Below are 25,449 nucleotides of genomic sequence, written 5' to 3' on the forward strand. Positions count from 1 at the left end.
TGCAGGCATATCATTAATTCAGAGGAATCTCAATGTAATCAGTAATGAATTATACATAAAAAGGTATTCTTACCATCCCAGCATTCACATGATCATTGGTAATGTCACATGGTAATTCTCAAGGAGGTTAGTGGGTAAGGGCACTTGGTTGTGGGCATCATGTGTCACATGTGGTGGTGTACAGGGAGGATGGTGGGTAAAACGGGGTCTCTTCACAATGGTCAGTGATTTTATCGCTATGTTAGGTTTAGGTTCTGTGAATAAGAGACTGAAACCCCCTGTACTGATGTATGAGAATCACCAGAGAGTGTGAGGAGGAGACTGGTCAGATCTCTGGGCTGGTAGCACAATGATATGATGTGAGGAGGAGAGCAGGAGTCTAATAGGGGCTGATGGCTCCTGATGTATGAGAATCACCAGAGAGTGTGAGGAGGAGACTGGTCAGATCTCTGGGCTGGTAGCACAATGATATGATGTGAGGAGGAGAGCAGGAGTCTAATAGGGGCTGATGGCTCCTGATGTATGAGAATCACCAGAGAGTGTGAGGAGGAGACTGGTCAGATCTCTGGGCTGGTAGCACAATGATATGATGTGAGGAGGAGAGCAGGAGTCTAATAGGGGCTGATGGCTCCTGATGTATGAGAATCACCAGAGAGTGTAAGGAGGAGACTGGTCAGATCTCTGGGCTGGTAGCACAATGATATGATGTGAGGAGGAGAGCAGGAGTCTAATAGGGGCTGATGGCTCCTGATGTATGAGAATCACCAGAGAGTGTAAGGAGGAGACTGGTCAGATCTCTGGGCTGGTAGCACAATGATATGATGTGAGGAGGAGAGCAGGAGTCTAATAGGGGCTGATGGCTCCTGATGTATGAGAATCACCAGAGTGTGAGGAGGAGACTGGTCAGATCTCTGGGCTGGTAGCACAATGATATGATGTGAGGAGGAGAGCAGGAGTCTAATAGGGGCTGATGGCTCCTGATGTATGAGAATCACCAGAGAGTGTGAGGAGGAGACTGGTCAGATCTCTGGGCTGGTAGCACAATGATATGATGTGAGGAGAAGAGCAGGAGTCTAATAGGGGCTGATGGCTCCTGATGTATGAGAATCACCAGAGAGTGTGAGGAGGAGACTGGTCAGATCTCTGGGCTGGTAGCACAATGATATGATGTGAGGAGGAGAGCAGGAGTCTGATAGGGGCTGATGGCTCCTGATGTATGAGAATCACCAGAGTGTGGGTAGGAGACTGGTCAGATCTCTGGGCTGGTAGCACAATGATATGATGTGAGGAGGAGAGCAGGAGTCTAATAGGGGCTGATGGCTCCTGTTGTATGAGAATCACCAGAGAGTGTGAGGAGGAGAGTGGTCAGATCTCTGGGCTGGTAGCACAATGATATGATGTGAGGAGGAGAGCAGGAGTCTAATAGGGGCTGATGGCTCCTGATGTATGAGAATCACCTGAGAGTGTGAGGAGGAGACTGGTCAGATCTCTGGGCTGGTAGTACAATGATATGATGTGAGGAGGAGAGCAGGAGTCTAATAGGGGCTGATGGCTCCTGATGTATGAGAATCACCAGAGACTGCGGGGAGGAGACTGGTCAGATCTCTGGGCTGGTAGCACAATGATATGATGTGAGGAGGAGAGCAGGAGTCTAATAGGGGCTGATGACTCCTGATGTATGAGAATCACCAGAGTGTGAGGAGGAGACTGGTCAGATCTCTGGGCTGGTAGCACAATGATATGATGTGAGGAGGAGAGCAGGAGTCTAATAGGGGCTGATGTCTCCTGATGTATGAGAATCACCAGAGTGTGGGGAGGAGACTGGTCAGATCTCTGGGCTGGTAGCACAATGATATGATGTGAGGAGGAGAGCAGGAGTCTAATAGGGGCTGATGGCTCCTGATGTATGAGAATCACCAGAGAGTGTGGGGAGGAGACTGGTCAGATCTCTGGGCTGGTAACACAATGATATGATGTGAGGAGGAGAGCAGGAGTCTAATAGGGGCTGATGGCTCCTGACTCCCCCACTGGGCAGATATATTTCCTCATTAGTTTGTACTGACAGAGGAGGGTGTAGAATAAGAGATTGTTGTAGTGACTGAACAAGGAGAATATGTGACTCTTTTCTGTTATAAGTGTTTATTACTGACCTGTGCTGATATCTGAAGGGATTTCCTCCTCCTTACACTGCTGATCACCCCTCACATACGTCTCTTCTTCTTCCTTTATATCTTCTACCTTAATATCAGTCAGGTCTTCACCCTAATCAACGCATAAAACAATAAAATAACACTTTAACAATGACCGATTTCAATAATTGAGATTAGACAGTAGCATGACAGTGTATTAGACCACTTTGGTATTTTTGTATTTGGCATGACCGAAAATTCCATCTACCTGATACTCCTGTGGGATACTGTGATTTTTCTCTGTACAATCCTGTGAATAAAGAGGACGGGGACATCTCTCTGGGGTATTTCTGTTACTGGATCCATCTGTAGGAGACACACAGTGACTGAATAATGTATGTTTATTTGTGATGATCAGATATTGTGACTCCAGGTGACCCTCAAAACTGTTCTCTCCTTTAAATTAAATGAAAATCTCCTCTTACCCAGTGATGTGAGGTTCTGATCATCATAATTCTCCATCATCACATCCATATACAGATCCTTGTGTCCTTCAAAATACTCCCACTCCTCCATGGAGAAATAGACAGTGACATCCTCACACCTTATAGGAACCTGACACACACAATGATACAGTCATCACCCAGACACATCCCCTGGTGTTACTGTATAATGTCCCATTCCCAGCAGTCACCTCTCCAGTCAGCAGCTGAATGATCTTGTTGGTCAGTTCCAGGATCTTCTGGTCATTGTCTCTCTCATGTATCAGCGAGTGAGGTGGAGGCACCGTGATGGGGCTCTGGGTCCTGCTCAATCCTCCCGACACACAGGGATGGCTGCTGGGTGTCTCACTATCACCAGATGTCTTTTTCACTACTGTGTAACCCTGTGTATTGAAAGGAAAAATTCAGCACAACACTCTTCATTAGTACACAGATCCATCACACTATATGATTATGATAAAATCATATAGTGTCAAGAATGAATGTTCTTAGAAAGCTGACAAAGCAGAACAAACACTAAGACAACCTGATAATGTGTCTGAACACATGCTCACTTGTCACAGGCACACACCGGGTGAGTCAATGTAATAACTATTCTAACACAAGTGGGCACAAACAGGGACACAGCACCTGAGGTGGCAGGTTAGTTATAATACCCCACCATCACCACTTATTGTTTACCTCTGGATCCCCTCTGTTAGGTTTAATAGGGCATTGGATGCTTTTATCCAAGAGTGTTCTTTGGGGTCATATCTTGATCAATCCACTAAATAGTTTGTCCCAGGAACTTGTAGACTCAAGAATGAAACAGATTTTGAGTTCTTGTTCATCACCCACAGGTATGGCTTTGAGAGTCATGTTGCAAAAAGTAAAACTAACAAGGATATATGGAAGACATTGGATATTTGTAATGATAAAGGTAATAGGAGATAAAAATGATTGTGTTGAGGTTGGACCAATGAAACAAAGCAAATTCCATGGATGGTACTTCCAATGTAATATTCCTGGTAGAAAGACAGGTTTTCTCCCCTAGTCGTAGCAGAGGAAGAGACCTACAGTGTTTATCTGCTGCTTACTTTTAATGGGAAGCAACTTTCTAAATGACACTGCTGATTGTGGATCTGATATGTGTTATGTTGTAATCCGCTCCTGGAAATCCAGAAGAAAGAAAGCTATTTACTTGGGAGATTTGGATGAGTACTATGTATGGTGAAGATAGAATTGTCGATCTTTCCAAGGACCTGGCCACCAGTAACTGCAACTAATAATCCTCAAGGTTTGTTTTATCACAGGATGTCCAGCAACTTGGGAGTTATGGGCCAAAAAAGAGGATTTTTATACTCACTATAAAATCTATTTTTCTGAATCCATTGGAGGACACTGCTTAACCACGTGGGAAAGAGAGCGCTGTGCAGGAGTAAGGTACTAATTCTACACTAAAATGTGTTTGAACTTTGCTCCTCCGCCTCTAGGCCCTTACACTTTGATTCCTCAGTTTTTTTAAAAATTAAAAGGCATAATACTGAAATAATCAAACAAGAACACTCAACCATAAAACAGCTAAGAACAGAAGGAGTGGAAACGCAAAGCTCCACAAATGGCTTCTGTGGAAGTCAAATAATTGGATGAAGTAAACCAAATTGATTAATATTGTTTTACCGTGCGATTGAGATTAATACGCCACGTGTTATGACGCAATCACATGAATTAATAACACACATTTACGTTCGCACTTACACTCGTAAATAACACACATTTATAAAGATTTTAATCCACATTTATTTATTAGTAAAATGCATTATAGATTGTTTATACATAAATGATAATATATTAAAGGTATCTAAGGCTCAGGATATAGGAAATGTATAATGTCATTTTGATCTGCACATTACTATCTGGAATCCGCTACTTTTGGCTTTGCGATTGCTTCCTGCGATCACTAGTTATGGAAGATAAAAGATCAAAATGACATTGTGTTTGGAAAGCTGATAGGTTGAGGGAAACTGGTTTAAATCAGTTCCCTAGGCACAGCATGTGATCAGCTGTTGGGGGTTAGGTGGTCACACCTTATCAGAGGAATCCTTTGAATTAACCTATGATTAGCAGGCAACTGAAACATCATTAACCCTGAGCCAATGAAGACCCCTAGACGTGATGCTTGTGTACATAGTGACATCATCGGTAGTTTTTTTAATACTGAAACTGGATATAATCAAGCTGCTTTCCCCAGCTAGATCTCTTACCCTGACTACAGCAGACATGATTATCTTATCATGGGCCCAGATGAAGCACTAGCAAAAATGTAATGTATTCAGTGTTTTTATACTTTTGCTGCTTTACTGTAATAACTTTTATACATAGTAATGGCTTACTGTAAATCCTGCTATATTTTGCAATTAAATATGTTTGTGCTTTGGAACCACAATAATCACATTGGACAATGTTTTATTGGTAAGCGATAAAATGAACTTAATAGTTTGGGGGCTCGAAAAGGCACTACACTGCTCAAGGATTCGCAAAACCTACGGATTTGAGATTACCAACAAAGGGTGGGAGATGCGTCATATACGGGTGTGCAAATATTTCTATGCCTTTATATCATCCAGTGTTGCTAAACCGAATATCCACTTTGTGTAATCTATGAGGTGCTAGTGAGGACAAGAAAGAAAATATTGTTTCTTTTTCATGCCATATTGCGCTTTAAACGTGGTTAGTTTGCTTAGTGTACGCATATGCTTCCCTGTATTGCTGCATGATTAAACAGTTGTATTGATAGTCCTGTTGTATTTTATAGTGAAATAAAATGTTAAAACCTCTGAGAAGTTAATACAGCCATTTGGGAAAGTATTTTTCTGTGCAGAAAACAAAGCTGTATGTGAATTGTGTGATTGTGAAGATAAAGTAAGGTTGATGCCGGTTGCTATTTGACGAAACAGGGTATAAAAGAGAACCAAGGAAGGGTATACAAAGATGGTATACTTTGTTTACGAAAGCAGAGTAATTTCGTGACCAATCGCAATTGTGATCGCGTGGTATACAGATAGCTTAGTATCTGTACGCTGCGCGGTCCGACCGCACGTTTTACATACGTTACAAGTGATTGTGAGCAGGTGGAGGAAATCCGCTAGAAAGGCTGAGTATTCATCAACAGGAAAGGCAGGATATTGCAAGGTTGATATTTCTGTGTTAGGGGTCCTCTCTGTGTACGCTTATCATCCCATGAATTGTTAAGTTGTACCCACTTGAGAAGATGTGAGTGGGTGCAGCTTACGGAATTCGTCCACGGACACCACAAATCTGATACAGGAGTTTTGCACTGTTTCCACATGGATGCTAAACAAATGTGTGAGATGGCCGATATGATAGACGTACACGTCAAAGTAGGCCCGATAGGGTCTGTGTTTGTGAGTAGAGATTGTAAGGTAAGTATGCAGTGGCATACAGTAAAGTATACAGTAAAGTTAAGTATAAAGTATACAGTAAAGTTTTGTATGCAATGGCATACAGTAAAGGTAAGTATACAATGGTATACTATGATCAGTGGGTCAAGATGACCGATGAATGTGTGAAACCCTCTTCCATGGTTGATAATATTTATCAATAGGTACTGAGTAAGGTTAGTGATAAAATATTTGTGAAAACTGAGAATTAAGCTTAAGACTGTTTAAAACTGTGGCAACAGTAATGGAGCATGTAGCAGGATAGCGTGCATAGCGGTAATTACCAAAGCCAAGCGAGCGCAAACAGGAAAGTATAAACCGAATAAAATAAAAAAAAAAAAACTTATGAAAATAGCAAATATAACTGATAATCTGTATTAAGTGTGTAATTGTTCAGGTTTAAAGATGAATAACTTAAATGTATATTTTCTTTTGTGTTTGTGTATGGTGTGTGCTTGAATCTAGGAAAAAAAAGTCAGCAATTGAAACTTGTGAGACCAGTTTTCAAACAGTCTGAAGAAACCTTTGTTTTTATTCCATTCATAAAAGTGCAGCCAGGGAAAAGAAGTGTATAAAAGAAATTTGTTGTGTCCATGTAATGGCTTAAGCTGGGTACACACTACAGAAATTTTTTATGCAGAGCGATTTTACATGCGATCGATGATCCGATCGCTCGGTCCATGGACTGCATACACACAGCCTTGTTTAGGACGATAAAGGGAAGAGCGGACGTCCCTTTAGCGACTTTTTACAGCCATGTTGTCGTGAGCAATGACTGTAATTTTGTACTCACTGTTGTGGATCGGTCGGAAGTTTATACACACTACACAACGGAAACGAGATTGGAACGAAAATATTAAACGGTACGGCCAACCAAATGAGGCGATAATCGTCCATTTGAGCAGACTTTCGACCATCGTGTCACTGCACACACTGACCCGACTTTTGAACGAGCTGTCGTATGTCGGCTGTTTGAGCCGATTATTGGATGAAAACAGTGTAGTGTGTACCCAGCTTTAGATTGAGAAATCCTAGAAGGAAAAAGGTTTCATATGTATGTGCTATTGAGTAGGTGAGAGAGATATCCATTGTATTGAGACAAATGGTCTAAGTAAATTGACTCTGACTGCAATGAGGTTATATAGCCTTAGAACAATACAAAGGACTGTAGATAACAGCTGATTGGGACTTTTTCTGCATAAGAAACTGTTGTCACAAAGTAATGAAGGCAGTCTTGAGGTTTTTTTTGTGTGTGTTTTGTGTTTCTGTTGTGGGTTAATGATAAGGATTGAAAGTAATGAAAATATTTTGTTTGTCTCTAATACTAACTTTTATTTTTCTCTTTTGTAGACCAGAACAGCCAGAGATATATTTAATATTAATGGAGATTGCTGGAGAAATACAAAATGTCCCCTTAAAAGACAAGTTAACAATGGGTCATTGTAACACTCTTTCTTCTAACTGCAGTGGCCCATGATAACTTAATTGGTTGAGATTTATTAGTTAAATGAAATGTGTATATACTCTGCTTGTAATGTTGTTTTATGTATTCAGGAAGACACACATGGGAGATACAGAGTATGCTTCACAAAGGGTTAATTTTGCACTTCTCTATTATAATCACGAGTCCATCATAACTTGTATAGTTATTATAATCAGAGATACTGGGCTCCTTTCGAGTTGATGGACGACACTGGGTTGGATGGGTGATGTAACTCCCTGTTAAATTTAATAAGAACGGGGGAGGGGTCATAGATTAGTTAAGAGTCAAGGGGATTAGTGGAATAGTTGAGAGCCAATTCCCCGTAGTGCCCAATCCAGCTGTCATCTTGCTGTAAATCTCCTTTTCTGTTTCTGCAAGTCATTTCGTTATTATTATTCTTTGCTGTCCCCTTTCCCATTCTTTACATCTCTAACTGTCAGTATCTCATTCTTTTCTTATAAAGAGATACAAAATACGTAGACACTGTCCCAAAGGGTTATAGGCAACCTCATTATTTTAGACACAGGCCTGGCATGACTGTTTTTAATTTTTTTTTCAACCAAATAGGGATGCAGTATAAAAAATAGTTTTGCTGTATCCTGATTTGTTTTTATCATCAGTGTTTGAAACTAAAGACTTGTTCATTCATTTCTCGGTAACAGGACATGAGGTTGCAAGGGGATAGATCACAGCCATGCCAGACAAAGGTCCAATACTGGAGATATTGGCTCACCCACGGGGCTAAGACATTTTTGACAACGGACAGAATTAGGCATACACACATTACACTGACAGTCACAAAAGTAGCTTAAAGTTTTGTTTGTATGCTTATAGAGGCTGCTGATTTTAAGCAAGAGTTTTGTGGAAATGTGATTCATGTTTTATACATTGCATGTGGTATCTGCTTTTTGTCTCCTGAGCAAAGTGTACAAAGTGAGCCTGTAGATGCACAAAGGGTGGAAGGAGACAGGAGACTAGCTGAAGGAGAATTAGGCAGACATACAGATCTGCATCTCTGTGTGTGGGACATTTGATTTAAGATTTTTTCCACAAGACCTGACATAAGTGAAAACCTTTAGAAAATGTAAACTTTTCATGTTTTATACATTTCATAGTTAGACAGACGTGTGCTGGATGTTGTTATAATTGACGAAGGTGCTATAAAAATTGACCCCTTTGCCCTCCTCACTTAGCCAAGAAGCTGAATTTGTGGGATTGAAAATGGCATGTGAGTTGGCAGAAGGTATTGTTAGCCAGTTTAAAGCCTGCACAGACATGACGTTAATAACAAGGCAGACGGAGCTGTCACATGGGCGGCAGGTTTACATATGACAACTTACAAATCAATGTGTTTTTTTTTGCGTTTTTGTTTTTTTTCTAAATCGTAAACACACAAGAATTAGTATAAGATTTGTTTTCCCTGCAGGTCTGGAAGGTGAAGGGATGTGGTCAGGAGTCCCCTGGACTCTGGAGAGATGGATGAGGTAGGCCTGTGGCTCCCAGAGTGCATCTTCTAGGCCTAGCTGAGACAGCACATGGTCTGACTCAGCTGGGTAAGGAAGGTATGTGCAAGCTGGTAAGAGCATAAGGGTGTGCATCAGAAGTTTCTTCTCAGGCTAGTGGGAAGGCAATGTCCTGTCTTACTAGATTGAGACAGTGTCAAGAAGACAACACCAATAGAGCCATCCCATACCCCTCCTACAGATGGACTTTCTCCAGGTAAAACAAATCAACTTCATCCAGTTGCCACCTTGCAGGATCTTCAAGTATATACTGGTGTACTGATGAAATATATCTAGGTAAAGGTTTATTCAAATGTTTCTAATATTGCTGTGTCATATTCAAGACTTTTGTTAGTAGATGTGGTAGCCCTAGAGTTATATAGAAGGGGATAGTGGTATTCATTCTTACTGGTAAGAGCTTTTAGATAATGGGTATAATGTATGAGCAGTGATAGTAAGTTACATACTCTTTATCAGCCACAAGTAAGTGGGAAAATAGAGTAAACCGTACTATCTTGAACGAATTGAATAGAGTGATGGTTGAAACTAGATTGGAGTGGCCGGAAGCTTTGGCCACTAGTCCTCCCCACTATCAGAATCACTCCTAAATCTCCTCTTAACCTGTCACCTTTTGAAAATACTTTTGACTTTCCCTGAGATGAGTTTATAATGTAGAGACTATTTAAAATCTGAGTTCGTAATTGAGAGACTGTTCAAAATCTTGTAAAGAAAAGCAAATAGTGAGACAGCAACAATGGACGTTCAAAACACTGTCTCCTGATACGTTATACTAACTGTTATGAAGTTGGACTGGGAGAGTATGTCATGGACTGTTATTTCCTACACTCAAGTTGTTTGACAGACAGGTGCGAAGTGTTGACGACCAGCATCACATCCCAAGGTGTAGCAGAGAGACACTAGTACCAATTCCACCCACTGCAGAGGAGTACACACCCGGAGAAGGTGCAAACTACAGCCGAGAACGACACTCGTGAATCTGTGCCGAGAGACCCAAGATCGCAGTTAACAACACCTGAGCCAAGGACTTTGCAATGACCGTTATCCAGCATGGAGCTGCGGTTTTCCTGTTTCTCCCTGTCCGGTGTTTCTCTCATCTCATTCTCTTTTCAGAACGGTCAATTCTTTCAATGGTGAACAGGTGATAGAGACTGGTTCAGGTAGGGATATTGAGGAGGTGGGGATGAAGGAGAAGTTGTAGATTATAGATTGTAAGCTTGCGAGCAGGGCCTTCTCACCTCTTTGTCCATTTTACCCAGTTTATTTATTAGTTTACTGTGTTTGTCTTCAATTGTAAAACGCTACAGAATATGTTGGCGCTATATAAATAAATGATGATGATGATGATGATGATGATGATGAAGTTGTTGGCATAATCAGTCCAGCCAATTACGCTATTCAATTCAGGGGTAAAAGAAAAAATCTGCTAACCTTAGAGCTCGGAGATATTGTTAGGGGTTATTGTCTGAGAAGTATTGTGTCTGTAAGTATTTTGACCCCATAGTTAAAGACAGGTGCATTCAGCTCAGTCCAGTAATAATTTGGACTCAAGCGGGCATCCATGAGAATGATTATCATTTTTGGGTGGGTAAGGTTTTAGATGAAACGGAGTGCTGGGTGTGTCTCACTTGCCTCAGAGATTATATTAAGTAGGACTAGTTCTCTTTCCACTAAATATTTCTGAGGTACCTGAATTATGGGGTGGAAGGCCAGTAGGGGAAAGGTAATACAGGTAGGCCCCTTAGTGTTCGATGGGGTTGAGGTCAGGGCTTTGCGCGGACAGGTCAAGTTCTTCCACACCAAACTCATCAAACCATGTCTTTGTAGTCCTTGCTTTGTGCACTGGGGCACAGTCATGTCGGAATAGAAAAGGGCCTTCCCCAAACTGTTGCCACAAAGTTGAAAGCATAGTATTGTCCAAAATGACTTGGTATGCTGAAGTATTAAGATTTCCCTTCACTGAAGATGAGGGGCCTAGCCCAAACCCTGAAAAACAGCCCCATACCATTATTCCTTCTTCACAGTTGGCATAATGCAGTCAGGCAGGTAATGTTCAACCTACATCTGACAAACCCAGACTCTCCCATTTGACTGCCAATCAGAGAAGCGCGATTCATCACTTCAAAGAAAACGTTTCCACTGCTCCACAGTCCAGTGTCGGTGTGCTTTCCACCTCTCCACCCAACGCTTGGCATTGACCTTGGTGATGTGAGGCTTGCATGTAGCTGCTTGGCCACAGAAACCCATTTCATGAAGCTCTCGACGTACAGTTCTTATGCTTACATTAATGTCAGTGGAAATTCGGAACTCTTCAGCTATGGAATCAGCAGAGCGTTGGTGACTTTTACGCACCATGTGCCTTAGCAGTCGCTGACCCCGCTCTGTTCTTGTCGTCTTCTGCTTCGCGGCTGTGTTGCTGTTGTTCCTAAATGCTTCTACTTTCTTATATCACTTACAGTTGACCGTGGAATATCCAGCAGCGATGAAATTTCACTAATCGACTTATTGTAAAGGTGGCATCCTATCACAGTACCACAAAAAAAACAACAAAAAACTAATGCAGCGCTCAAATCTAACTGTCTCCCAATATGGGCTAATGAAGCATAAATAGCAGATCACGAGTGGTCAAATATATAAAATAGTATTTAATATCACAATAAAATCATACATATAATACCTATTGATGCTTGAGTGGTAGTTATAGGGGGAAAAGTGTACAAAGACTATGTCTTTGGGGTATAGAGTCAACTACTTAATTGGTCTCTCATCACATTTTGTACCGTATTGTGCTGTTTTTATTTTTTATATGCTTCAATTGCCGGCTCTATTCCACTCATCATACACAGGAGTTGACATCACGGGATCAATCTGAAAGTGGACAAACAATTGTCTTTGTTGGAGTTCTACGTTTTCTCCATACCCCTCTCTCCGTTTGGAGTTTATTTTCACCACAGTTAGTTGTAGGTGAGGCGGTTACACACGTAGCTGTGAACCGCAGATTATACAAGTACCATCATTTGATGCAGTGCGTGAAGTTATTCGTGAGAGTATCCCGCTAAAGCCTAAAAGGCTGCACTACTATTCATCCACGATTTCAGTCTGCATCATGAAGGAGTGGGACTCCAATTTATAACCATCGGACACACAGCGATCCTAAGGAGATGATTCTCTAATGGTATAAATCTAACGGGTGTGTGGAACGACGCAACGTATTCACAATCAGAGACAGTGAGTACTATAACACATCTTACTCATTTATGTGTCTTTCTCCATCTATGGGGTATGAAGTGGAATATATTTTTCATGGTTAACTAATACTATAAAGCCAATTGGAAGCTGGGGCTTCAGATCATCTTTACTCCGTACGGAGCTATATATATGGCCATATAGATATTATTACTCATCGGAAGAAGCTTACCATTATATGTGGACTAATGACTACGGCAATAATCAGCATCCTTTTTGTCTGGGAGGAAATTGTAAAGCAATGCTCAATTCATAACATTTTTTGACCACAATATCGGCTACAGGGTATACAGCTGTTATACATCATTTCCATAGTAGCGTTGTGGTTCTATTATTTCAGACTCATGAGTACCATTCAACATGGTTTTCTATAGTCCTTGAATTGTTACATCATCCTATGTCACAGTGCACTGTGACATGGTCTTTGTACACTTTTCCCCCTATAACTACCACTCAAGCATCAATAGGTATTATATGTATGATTTTATTGTGATATTAAATACTATTTTATATATTTGACCACTCGTGATCTGCTATTTATGCTTCATTAGCCCATATTGGGAGACAGTTAGATTTGAGCGCTGCATTCGTTTTTTGTTGTTATTTCTGCATGTTGGTGGGCGCAGCCACTTAGTTTATGCAGCAGCTTGTCTTCTGTCCAATACATTATTGGGAAATTGATATTTATTCAGTCTTTTCCCATTATCCCATTTACCTTCACTGGTATTATGATGGCGCCATATCAGGGGTATTTTTCTGTTTTTTGCTATCACAGTACCACACTGGAAGTCACTGAGCTCTTCAGGACGACCCATTTTGTATCACAAATGTTTGCAAATAGAGACTGCATGGCGGGGGCGTGGTCTAGAGAGTCACGCCTGCGGGGAGCTCCGTCCAGTTGTTAAAGTGGACTGTAAAATACGGGGTCACCCATCCCCTAGGACCTCTCTGCTGGCTCGCTGGGCAACAAAGAAGCCATCGTGCACCTGATGGTGGCACCGGAACTCCAGAACTGTGCTGCTGCACCGCCCAACCTGACATCGCCCTCACTGGCTGATTTGTGGGCGACTGTGCGGCACTTGTGCTGGGCTGCCCAGTTGACCACTCTCCCCTCTCTATTGCCTGTGGGCTCCCTCTCGCTAGACGGTGAGCGCCGCTGGGGACAGGCCTGCTTCCGGTCCAGGCGCCGGACCTCAAGTGGCATTTGCGCTGTGTGACTCCTATGTCCGGTGGGCGGGGCCAATGGAACCCACCGGACAGTTAAATTCTGACCCAGATACCGGGCCACAAGAGAGTCAAGTGGCGAGGGGTAGTGCCTATCCACTATTCCAGGGGACGGCTGGGCGAGAGTGGCGATTGTGGATTGCTGGCCTGCAAAGTCGGGGTACGCCTGGAGAAGTGGCTGTTATTGGACCCCCCTGGTGCCTCGTCTGCAGCTTCTCATCCCCTTACTGGCTGTGTGGACAGTGCTGAGGACCCCTACTGTATGCTGGCGCAATGAGTATCAACACTCACTGCATTTTCCCTGGCCAGTTGTGTGGTGTCGATCGTGCCACGGGGCCTGTTGCCTCTGCACATTCTGTGGTACCTGTGTCCCTGCTGGTGCTCCCCTGGTACCTCATCCTAGCCTGTCACCATTTGAGTCCACTCCACTTACCTTGCCTTCTATCAAGCTGCACTGCATTTAAATCTGTTGATCTGCTTTGCTTCATTCATTCGTGGAACAATACTGCCCTCTTGTGGCGGTTGAAATACACTACATCTACTATTAATTGCTGCTGCAATTATTTCTATCTAGCTAATGTCTACATGATGGTCCAGTGACATTTCACAGACCAGCTTCTGGAGCTGTTGGTCAAATCACGGCCTCTTAATTTCATCTCAATACCTCCTGTATAAAAGATCCTGCTATATTGCTTTAAGTGCTACGCTGACAGCATCTGATAGGCAAGAAACCAGAGCTGTTAGGAGTACACCAACTGCTATCCTCTATAGCGTCTATCAAGCTTTGGCGCTTACTAACCTGCCTGGCAGGTGGGGTTTTTCCTCATTGGCGCCAACATCCACCTGCTGGCCTTCATCTGGACGCTGAATATGTGACCTCTCCCACTCATGCAAGACCGAGAAAGACCCCTATCATACTAACCAATGTAAAAGTGTGCCTCCCATAACCTTCTGTCCTCATCCCAGCCTTTCTCTGTCTCCCTCATCCTTCTTAACTGGCTGTCGGTTCTCAGCTTTTCCATCATGTCCAACAAACCAAAGAAAGTGTCCTCTGCTAGCTTTTTTGGTTCAAAGAATAAGCAGTCTTCCCCGCCTCCGGCTCGTACAGAATCGCCCGGCTCTCAGCCGCTCTCTGATGTCGAGCTGGACCCACAGATCCAAGCTGTGATGACCAGTCGGCTGGAAGGGGTCAAACAAACATTCCACCAAGAACTTTGTAAAGTTAATGACTTTAAAACCAAACTAACTTCACTGGGCAACAGATCGGACGCGCTGGAGACAAAAACAGACGATCTCTGCCGCTCACAAATTACGATGGACAACGAACTTACCCGTCTTCGTAGTGAAGTTGAGACCCTCAAGGAAAAGCAGGAGGATTCTGAGAATCGGTCTCGTTGCAACAATATTCATATCCGTAATGTGGCTGAAGAAATCTCCCCGGCGGACCTTCAGGCTTTTCTTAAAGACCTTTTTCAACATATCCTCCCGGAGCCCTCGGACACTGACTATGATGGACCGTGCTCATAGGGCCCTTCGGGCTAGTCCTGCCAGTGGCCTGCCTCCTCGGGATATTATTGTGCACATGCACTATTTCCGCACAAGGGATTGCATCCTCTTTGCGACTAGGGATCTATCTGTTCTTTCTTTCCGGAACATGGATATCCAGCTGTTTCAGGATCTTGCTCCCTCCACAATTCAGAAACGGAGAGATCTGCAGCCTGTCACTAGGATTCTGCGACAGCATAATTTCCGGTATCGTTGGTGTTTTCAGTTTCAACTTCAGGTGTTTGCAGCCAACTCATCTCATTACATCAAAACGGTGGACCAAGGACAGGAACTATTAGCTAAATTGGACATCCTTCCCGTGACGACTGCTTCATAGACCGGCTCTCCGAAGGCTCAACGATCAGCACCTCCACAACCAGATGGGTCCCGTTCCTCCCGCTGCAAAGCCAGAGATGCTACGCCACAATGATGTGTCTGTTATTGTCACTGGTTCTTTGCTTTGTATATGTTTTGTCTTCGCAGGTGGACTTCCTATACGGGTTGGAGCCCTGAGCTCCTTGTATTCCTCTTCACCTTACACCAGTTTCTTCAAGTTACTAGTTTGTTGGAATATTGATAGCGGTATTTACTTGCCACTGAGTTTACTTGAATTATCCTGTTGCTGCTATGACCTATTGTGTTTTTTCTTGGTAAGGTGATCCCTGTTCCCTCTACCCCCCTTCCCTCCCTTTTATTCCCCTCCCCTGCCCCCTTCCCCTAAAGATATAGAATCTTAAACTTCTAATGCTAATATGTTGTTAATGCACACTGTTTTATGGTTAGTTAAGAAAAAAAAAAAGAAGTAATATTAAGACTTTATGTGGGTCTATGGTCCTGATTTCATTTCATTCCATACACAGGACCACCCCCCACGCACCCTTTGATATTGTTTATTGTTATTTGTATTCAAATAACAATATGGGCTCCCTCTTTCTTCTCTCTTTCCTTTCTTTTCTCTCGTCTTTCCTTCTTTATCCCTTCCCTCATCTTCTCTCTTCTCTCAAGGACGGTTTACTAATTTACCCCTTTTTACCCCCGTATTAGTCAAGCTGCTGGGATGTAACACTCTTCCAGTGCTATGGCTCTCGATCAACGTTAACGACCTTAACACCCTTTGTAAATGTACAATGCTGCTGGGAGCCTGTAGGAGAGAAAAAGCGGATATTGTTTTTCTCCAGGAGACGCACTTCACTGGAGTCCACTCTCAGCTTCAGGGTAAGCAGTTTTCTCAGACTTTCTTAGCCTCGGCGCACTGCAAGAAGCGGGGAGTTGCTATACTGATCCACAGTAAGGTTCCCTTCTTGCACTCCAACACTTATACAGACCCGGAGGGTCGCTTTATATTGGTGGGTGGTACCCTTCGATCTATCCCTGTAACTCTGGTTTCGGTCTATGCCCTTAACTAGAAACAGAAACCTTTTTTCATCAGACTTTTTAAATGCATTGAACGGTTGGCGCAAGGTCATGCGATAGTGGGTGGCGATTTTAACGTGACCCTCGATCCTGTTCTGGATAGGTCTTCCCCTTCTTCCTCCCAGGGGGGCTCTCCCACTTCTTTAAAATCAACCTCCTTAGCCACACTGCTCTCTCATCACCGCATGTATGATTCCTGGCGGCTCTATAACTCAGATACTAGGGATTACACCCATTACTCTACCCCTCATTACCTGTATTCCCGCATAGACATGATACACGTATCCCATGCACTTACGCCCAATGTGACTCAGGCGGGCATTACTCCACTCACATGGACTGACCACTCGGGGGTGTTCCTCATCCTAGACCTCCTTAAAACATCACCACCACGGGGAAAGTGGCGCTTAGATGACTCCCTCCTGCTCAATCAGACAACCCTCTTAGACCTAAGCAACTCAATCTCCAACTATTTCCAAGATAACTGTACTGTAGACGTCCCCCCAGGAATTGTTTGGGAGGCACATAAAGCTTGACTGCGGCTGCTAGGAGAAAGGCTACAGAAGAGGTAGCTAGTTTAGAACATAAAATTGCCTCTCTTCTTTCTCGACACCAGTCCCTTCATGACCCTGCCCTGCTTACTCAAATTACCTCGCTGAAAGGCCAACTTAACACCCTTCTTTCTTCTTTTACTATGCAGAAACTCCAGCAAAGGTACTACGATAAATCTGATAAAGCAGACTCTGTTCTAGCCAGAAAGCTTCATAAGAAGATGGCCCTAGGTCATATCAATATAATTTATTGCTCACAGGCGGGCGGAGTTACTTATGATCCCAAGAAGATAGTCCAGACATTTCAGGAATTTTACTCCTCTCTTTACAATTTATCCCCGCCACCCCCTCCTCAAAGCATTCACACAGTGCCGACTCTAGATGAATATCTAGCCGCCACCCCCCTCCCCAGGCTCACTTCGCCACACCTAGAGTCCCCCATCACTCTGACCGAGGATTTGGCGGCTATTAAATCCCTGAAACCCTCTTCAGCTCCAGGCCCTGACTGCTTCACCCCACAATATTACAAGAAGTTTGCTGCAGTACTGGGCCCCCATTTGACATCCTTTTTTAATGAGATCTTGGGAGGAGCCACATTCAACGTTGCCACTACCAGAGCCAACATCATTGTCATTCCGAGGCCAGGGAAGGACCCAGCCCTCTGCTCTAGCTACAGACCAATGTCCCTCCTCAATGTAGACCTTAAAATTTATGCAAAGATTTTGGCCTCCAGACTGAACCCCCTCCTTCACTCCCTCATCCATCCCGACCAAGTGGGATTTATCCCAGGGCGTCAAGCCCCTGACAACACTAGGAGAAAAATTGATCTGATCCACACAATTCACAGGTGGAAGCTTCCCTCCCTCCTTATGTCACTAGACGCAGAGAAAGCGTTTGATTGCATCTCCTGCTCGTTTATGGTTGGGGTGCTGGGAGCGATGGGTTTCTCTGGCATATTTATGACTGGCATCTCAGCCCTGTACCGCTCCCCGTCGGCCACAATCTCCGCAAATGGTCTGACCTCGGCCCCCTTCACCATTGCCAACGGCACGCGGCAGGGCTGTCCCCTCTCTCCACTCATCTTTGCCCTTATCCTAGAGCCATTAGCAGCTAAAATTCGGGCTAATCAGCAGATATCGGGCATTCCGGTGGGTAGTTCTTCTCATAAGATAGCCCTATATGCAGACGATGTCCTGTTGACTATTGCAAACCCGATTTTTTCCGTTCCTCCTCTCGTGGACGAACTAGATCTCTATGGCCACTTTTCGGGATATAAAGTTAACACTGATAAGACAGAAGTCCTGGACTTTTACGTTTCCCCAGCAGATAAAGTGTCACTAGAAGGTTCCTTCCCATTTAACTGGCGTCTTCAAAAAATCAAGTACCTTGTGGTATATCTGACTAAGCATCTTAACCAGCTTTTTCAGGCCAACTTTCCTTGAATTTTAGCTCAAATTAAGTCGGATCTTACTTCATGGTCGCAGCTATACATTTCCTGGATAGGCCGTATTAATGCGGTCAAGATGAATATTCTCCCCAGGCTCCTTTACCTTTTTCAAACCCTTCCCATCTGGGACCGGGACCGCCCCCCACCTCCCCCCTATGTTTTCAAGTTTCTCCACTTTCATGTATCTAAATTTATCTGGTAAGCTTTAACAGAGACCCCCGCAGGGAGGGGGACTGGGAATACCTGATTTCCGATGCTACTACCTCTCCGCTCAACTTGCTCAATGCGTTCTGTGGTATAGTTCAACTCCTTCCAGGTTTTGGGTCGAGATTGAGGCTGAAAGTCTGGGTATGCGATTCCTATCCACTCTCCTGTGGCTCTCGCGGGCTCGTCGTCCAAAACGTGTCTCACTTTACCCCGTCATTACACACTCTCTGGCGGTGTGGGATTCATCCTCTCAGAAATTTGGCCTTTCCCCCCATCCCTCTTTCCTAATACCTCTATTTAACTCCTCTGACTTCGCACCGGGCCTTTCCCCTAAAGTATTCTCCTTGTGGACTTCACAGGGGGTCCATTTCTTAAATGATCTCACCTCCATGGTAGTGTTCCCCTCGTTTACTGACACCCAATCTCAAATGGATATTCTCTCTAAATTTTTCTACCAATTTCTCCAGCTTTGTCATTTTCACCACACAGCTAAAACTCGCCTCTCTTCCCGTCCCCTTACCACATTTGAAAATCTCTGTCTCTGCCAGTCCACTATGAAAGGCCTTATCTCAACACTATACTATGAACTCGCCCCACGTTCTTCAGACCTTAGAGATTCGCACAAACTGGCCTGGGAACGTGACTTTGGTGATGCCCTTTTGAGCGAAGAATAGTCAGAGATATATGAGAATGCTGTCTCCAGTTCAATCTGTGTTAAAATAAAAGAGAATGTCTATAAGGTATTGTACCGATGGTACTACGTTCCCTCCCGGATTCATAAAATTCTCCAAGACTCTTCCGATCGCTGTTGGCGGAGGTGCTCCCATGAGGGTAACTTTATCCACATATGGTGTACCTGTCACAAATTTCTGGGCCGAGATTAAACAACTGATCCATTCGGTACTCCAGGTAACGATACCTGTGACTGGATCACTGATAAATAACTTTTGGTAAAAATGTATTTAAAGGAAATAGCACTGGGCGCATATTTATATAATTGCATAGGCACTTATTTTCTTGTATTGTATATATTCTGTGATATAGGAAATCGTTATCTCTGAGACCAGGGTAGAAAAGTTGGTCTTTCCTGTTTTAACCTTGCTATAGGAAATGCCTATTTCGGATGTATATATCTGATACAGTAAGTCTTTGTTTTGAAAGTCTTTTGCATATCTTAGTGAGAGGAAATGCATTCATGTCTAAGGTATATGTTTAAAGTCTGATAGCAGAAAGTGCTAACGAAGTTGTGATAAAGTGTCATGTCTGCTCTGGCCAAAGGCCCAGCAGGGGGCCGTTACTGTGTGGCCTTTTGCCAGAGTGAATTTCATAGATAAGTGTAAATTTTGTTAGCCTTGAAACACATGTAAATTCATGGTTGTGTCAATAGAGTATATTATGTTTCTAAAAATAGACTATTTCTGAACTATATAAAAGAGGAGCTCTGTGAGCATATAGTTGTTCTTCTGAATTATCATCTGACCTGATCACACTGGGACCTTCCACCAGTGTGTGTGAGCAAATAAACCATCTTGCTTCAAAGACCTGCTTGGAATCATCTTCAATATTGCTGTTTTCCTGTGATCTACAGATTAGACCCTAAAATCTAATCCGTTCTCCGGCTGTCTCTGCGGTTTGGACCCAAGCTATTCCAGTGCCAACGCTCTGCCTGCTACCCAGCAGTCCTGGTTAGTGTGATAGGCCAGGGGTATCCATTCACAGCAACCTGGATCCATACTAAGAGGTCCGGAGTTACCAGCCAGGTACCCCAGCAACGAGACACGCTAGCAGCATCAGTGACCCAGAAGGAACGTGGTTCTGAGTGCCATAGAAGGAGCTCAGTGGTGGCAGCCTTTGTAAGCCCCTCCTACTGCGCAAGAGGGCGCTTTTTGGATAACGAAAGGGAATGGTGGCAAAGTAAGCCCAGCCGGTTCCCAGCAACAAGACAGGGTGGCGTAGGCGGTCCATCCTGTCACAATACCATTAGAACCTAAATTTTTCCTCTTGCCCTTCGGAGCGCCCACGGCGACTTGACACTAGAATAAACTGGCTAGACATATCTTGTCCGCAGCCACCTGCCAAATGGCAGCAGTCTGGCATGTCCAGCGCCTGGAATACATGACCAGCATCATCAACAGGACGTCAAGATCATTCACTAAGTTGTGGAGCCCATGGCTCTCATTTTTTCAGGCTTATTCCCCTTTCACTTGACACAATACCTCCATTTGTCCGTCCTCCTCCCTTCAATCCCTCTCCCTTTCTTCTCTGCTACGTTCTAGTCTATCGTTTCTTCTCTCTGCGTCATGCCCTTCTCTCTCGTGGCATTTCGCTCTCTCCTTCATATCTTTAAAAAAAAAAATCCTGGTCAATCTTTATATACGTAACTTGACCCATCCGCATTAATGTCTCACGATAATACGTTGATTGTATTTCATGTTTTCATTGATGTGTACATGCTCGTTTTCATTGCATGTTGGTGACTTTGTTATTTGACCTTGCAAAAATAAATATTTAAAAAATAAAAAAAAATAGAGACTGCATGGCCGGGTGCTTGATGTTATACACCCCTGGCAACGGGTCTGATTGATACACCTCAATTCAATAATTAACAGGTGCGGCCAAATACTTTTGTCCACATAATGTATGTCTGATTATGTTTGTATGTATTGTGCTTACAGCTGTGCTGCCACGCAGTACACTTCAAACTAATGTTTTATATCTGGTTTCTTTGTATCTTTATGCTGAATAAAGTTACATTCTACAATGAAAAAATATTTATTGTTGGATCACACGAGTCTAAGGAAAAAAAAGACAAAGGAATGATTTGGCCGCTGGGGGAGAGGTACCAGTTACGGGGTGGGAGGGTCGCAGCTTTGTACTTAGAAAAACATATCATGGTCCTGTGAATAATGAGTTGAGCACCTGCTGGGAGAGCCCCTATGGATCTGAGAGTCACTCCTATTACACGACAGGACCACTGCCTCCAATCCTTTACTTCGCCTTCTTTCTTCTCTTTCTATTCTATCTTATTGCTTGTGGCTCCTCTCTGTGCCCCTGATCTCCTCACTGACTGACACTGTCGGGACAGGATGATGTCACTCCCAACATACAGGGAGAAGGGAGAAGAGTGCCGAACGCCTGGCAAGGAAGCGGTCCCCATTGTCGGTATGGGCCCCAGTGCTGTGCACCGACCGCACCGCCGGTAGTTCCTCCTCTGAACCAGGGCTAATAATACAGTAGAACGAGTAACTATTTTGAGGACAAACTGAAACACAAAGCCTGTGGTGGTGGTAACACAAGGACATGTCCATTATAGCAAGTGATCCCAGGTGTTCATCGCAGGCATAAAAATAAGAAGTAGGAACTAAGATGAGGAAGACTAGTAAGGGATAAGTTTGGGCAACGCAGCAAACTGAAAGCTCAGGCACAGTGTTACTGGCTGAAGTGGATAGACAAGGGCTATGACATCTGTTCCTAAGATCACCCAAAATAAAGTAACATAGTAACATAGTAACATAGTTGATGAGGTTGAAAAAAGACACCAGTCCATCAAGTTCAACCTATTTTGGATCTCCTGCGATCCTGCACTTATATTTGAAATTAATCCAGAATAGGCAACCGCCCATCTGTTTCAATTTTGAAAATCCCCCCAGACTCAATATTGCAATCCAATTTTTACCCTGTATCCACTACTATCCTTTATTTTAAATTAACGGTCGTATCCCTGGATACACCTTTCCGCTAAAAATTTGTCTAACCCTTTCTTAAACATATCTATTGAATCTGCCATCACAACCTTCCCTGGCAATGAATTCCATATCTTGACTGCCCTTACTGTAAAGAACCCCTTCCTTTGCTGGTTGTGAAATTTCCTCTCCTCTAACCTTAGGGGATGACCACGTGTCCTGTGTATGGTCCTTGGGGTAAAAAGTTCCCATGAAAGCTCTCTGTATTGACCCCTAATGTATTTGTACATAGTAATCATATCTCCCCTTAGACGCCTCTTTTCTAAAGTAAACATGCCTAAACTGGCTAACCTTTCCTCATAACTTAATGACTCCATACCCTTTATCAATTTTGTCGCCCTTCTCTTTACATTACAAAGTTACATTACTAGATTCTACTCATCTCAGCTGTCTAATCATCAGTCATATCCCTGTTATATTACTACAGATAACAGTGATGTCACAGACTCCCTCACCTCTCCAGTCATATCCTGTTATATTACTACAGATAACAGTGATGTCACAGACTCCCTCACCTCTCCAGTCATATCCTGTTATATTACTACAGATAACAGTGATGTCACAGACTCCCTCACCTCTCCAGTCATATCCTGTTATATTACTACAGATAACAGTGATGTCACAGACTCCCTCACCTCTCCAGTCATATCCTGTTATATTACTACAGATAAGAGTGATGTCACAGACTCCCTCACCTCTCCAGTCATATCCTGTTATATTACTACAGATAACAGTGATGTCACAGACTCCCTCACCTCTCCAGTCATATCCTGTTATATTACTACAGATAACAGTGATGTCACAGACTCCCTCACCTCTCCAGTCATATCCTGTTATATTACTACAGATAACAGTGATGTCACAGACTCCCTCACCTCTCCAGTCATATCCTGTTATATTACTACAGATAACAGTGATGTCACAGACTCCTCACCTCTCCAGTCATATCCCTGTTATATTACTACAGATAACAGTGATATCACAGACTCCCTCACCTCTCCAGTCATATCCCTGTTATATTACTACAGATAACAGTGATATCACAGACTCCCTCACCTCTCCAGTCATATCCTGTTATATTACTACAGATAACAGTGATGTCACAGACTCCCTCACCTCTCCAGTCATATCCTGTTATATTACTACAGATAAGAGTGATGTCACAGACTCCCTCACCTCTCCAGTCATATCCTGTTATATTACTACAGATAACAGTGATGTCACAGACTCCCTCACCTCTCCAGTCATATCCTGTTATATTACTACAGATAACAGTGATGTCACAGACTCCCTCACCTCTCCAGTCATATCCTGTTATATTACTACAGATAACAGTGATGTCACAGACTCCCTCACCTCTCCAGTCATATCCTGTTATATTACTACAGATAACAGTGATGTCACAGACTCCCTCACCACTCCAGTCATATCCTGTTATATTACTACAGATAACAGTGATGTCACAGACTCCCTCACCTCTCCAGTCATATCCCTGTTATATTACTACAGATAACAGTGATGTCACAGACTCCCTCACCTCCCCAGTCATATCCTGTTATATTACTACAGATAACAGTGATGTCACAGACTCCCTCACCACTCCAGTCATATCCCTGTTATATTACTACAGATAACAGTGATGTCACAGACTCCCTCACCTCCCCAGTCATATCCTGTTATATTACTACAGATACCAGTGATGTCACAGACTCCCTCACCTCTCCAGTCATATCCCTGTTATATTACTACAGATAACAGTGATGTCACAGACTCCCTCACCTCCCCAGTCATATCCTGTTATATTACTACAGATAACAGTGATGTCACAGACTCCCTCACCTCTCCAGTCATATCCCTGTTATATTACTACAGATAACAGTGATGTCACAGACTCCCTCACCTCCCCAGTCATATCCTGTTATATTACTACAGATAACAGTGATGTCACAGACTCCCTCACCTCTCCAGTCATATCCCTGTTATATTACTACAGATAACAGTGATGTCACAGACTCCCTCACCTCCCCAGTCATATCCTGTTATATTACTACAGATAACAGTGATGTCACAGACTCCCTCACCTCTCCAGTCATATCCCTGTTATATTACTACAGATAACAGTGATGTCACAGACTCCCTCACCTCCCCAGTCATATCCTGTTATATTACTACAGATAACAGTGATGTCACAGACTCCCTCACCACTCCAGTCATATCCTGTTATATTACTACAGATAACAGTGATGTCACAGACTCCCTCACCTCTCCAGTCATATCCCTGTTATATTACTACAGATAACAGTGATGTCACAGACTCCCTCACCTCTCCAGTCATATCCTGTTATATTACTACAGATAACAGTGATGTCACAGACTCTCTCACCTCTCCAGTCATATCCCTGTTATATTACTACAGATAACAGTGATGTCACAGACTCCCTCACCTCTCCAGTCATATCCTGTTACATTACTACAAATAACAGTGATGTCACAGACTCCCTCACCTCTCCAGTCATATCCCTGTTATATTACTACAGATAACAGTGATGTCACAGACTCACTCACCTCTCCAGTCATATCCTGTTATATTACTACAGATAACAGTGATGTCACAGACTCCCTCACCTCTCCAGACATATCCTGTTATATTACTACAGATAACAGTGATGTCACAGACTCCCTCACCTCTCCAGTCATATCCTGTTATATTACTATAGATAACAGTGATGTCACAGACTCCCTCACCTCTCCAGTCATATCCTGTTATATTACTACAGATAACAGTGATGTCACAGACTCCCTCACCTCTCCAGTCATATCCTGTTATATTACTATAGATAACAGTGATGTCACAGACTCCCTCACCTCTCCAGTCATATCCTGTTATATTACTACAGATAACAGTGATGTCACAGACTCCCTCACCTCTCCAGTCATATCCCTGTTATATTACTACAGATAACAGTGATGTCACAGACTCCCTCACCTCTCCAGTCAT

At 43.3% G+C, this 25,449-nt stretch overlaps 2 protein-coding genes across 21 annotated transcripts in view; one reads left to right on the top strand and one right to left on the bottom strand.

Moving 5' to 3' along the window:
• The window catches only part of LOC142160072 (uncharacterized), a 1,559,230-nt gene that overhangs the window by 1,059,620 nt on the left and 474,161 nt on the right, over positions 1 to 25,449 (top strand). The gene's annotated exons all lie outside the window — the stretch shown is intronic.
• LOC142160088 (uncharacterized) overlaps positions 1 to 25,449 on the bottom strand; it is a 101,194-nt gene that overhangs the window by 73,564 nt on the left and 2,181 nt on the right. The window contains exons 3-6 of the mRNA XM_075215019.1: positions 2,824 to 3,015; positions 2,615 to 2,744; positions 2,398 to 2,495; positions 2,151 to 2,262 (exon numbers count right to left, since the gene is read on the bottom strand). Coding sequence (XP_075071120.1) covers positions 2,151 to 2,262; positions 2,398 to 2,495; positions 2,615 to 2,744; positions 2,824 to 3,015 — 532 coding nt within the window. The remainder of the gene's footprint in view (positions 1 to 2,150; positions 2,263 to 2,397; positions 2,496 to 2,614; positions 2,745 to 2,823; positions 3,016 to 25,449) is intronic.

Source organism: Mixophyes fleayi, chromosome 6 (assembly GCF_038048845.1).
Source record: "Mixophyes fleayi isolate aMixFle1 chromosome 6, aMixFle1.hap1, whole genome shotgun sequence".
Lineage (NCBI taxonomy): Eukaryota > Metazoa > Chordata > Amphibia > Anura > Limnodynastidae > Mixophyes > Mixophyes fleayi.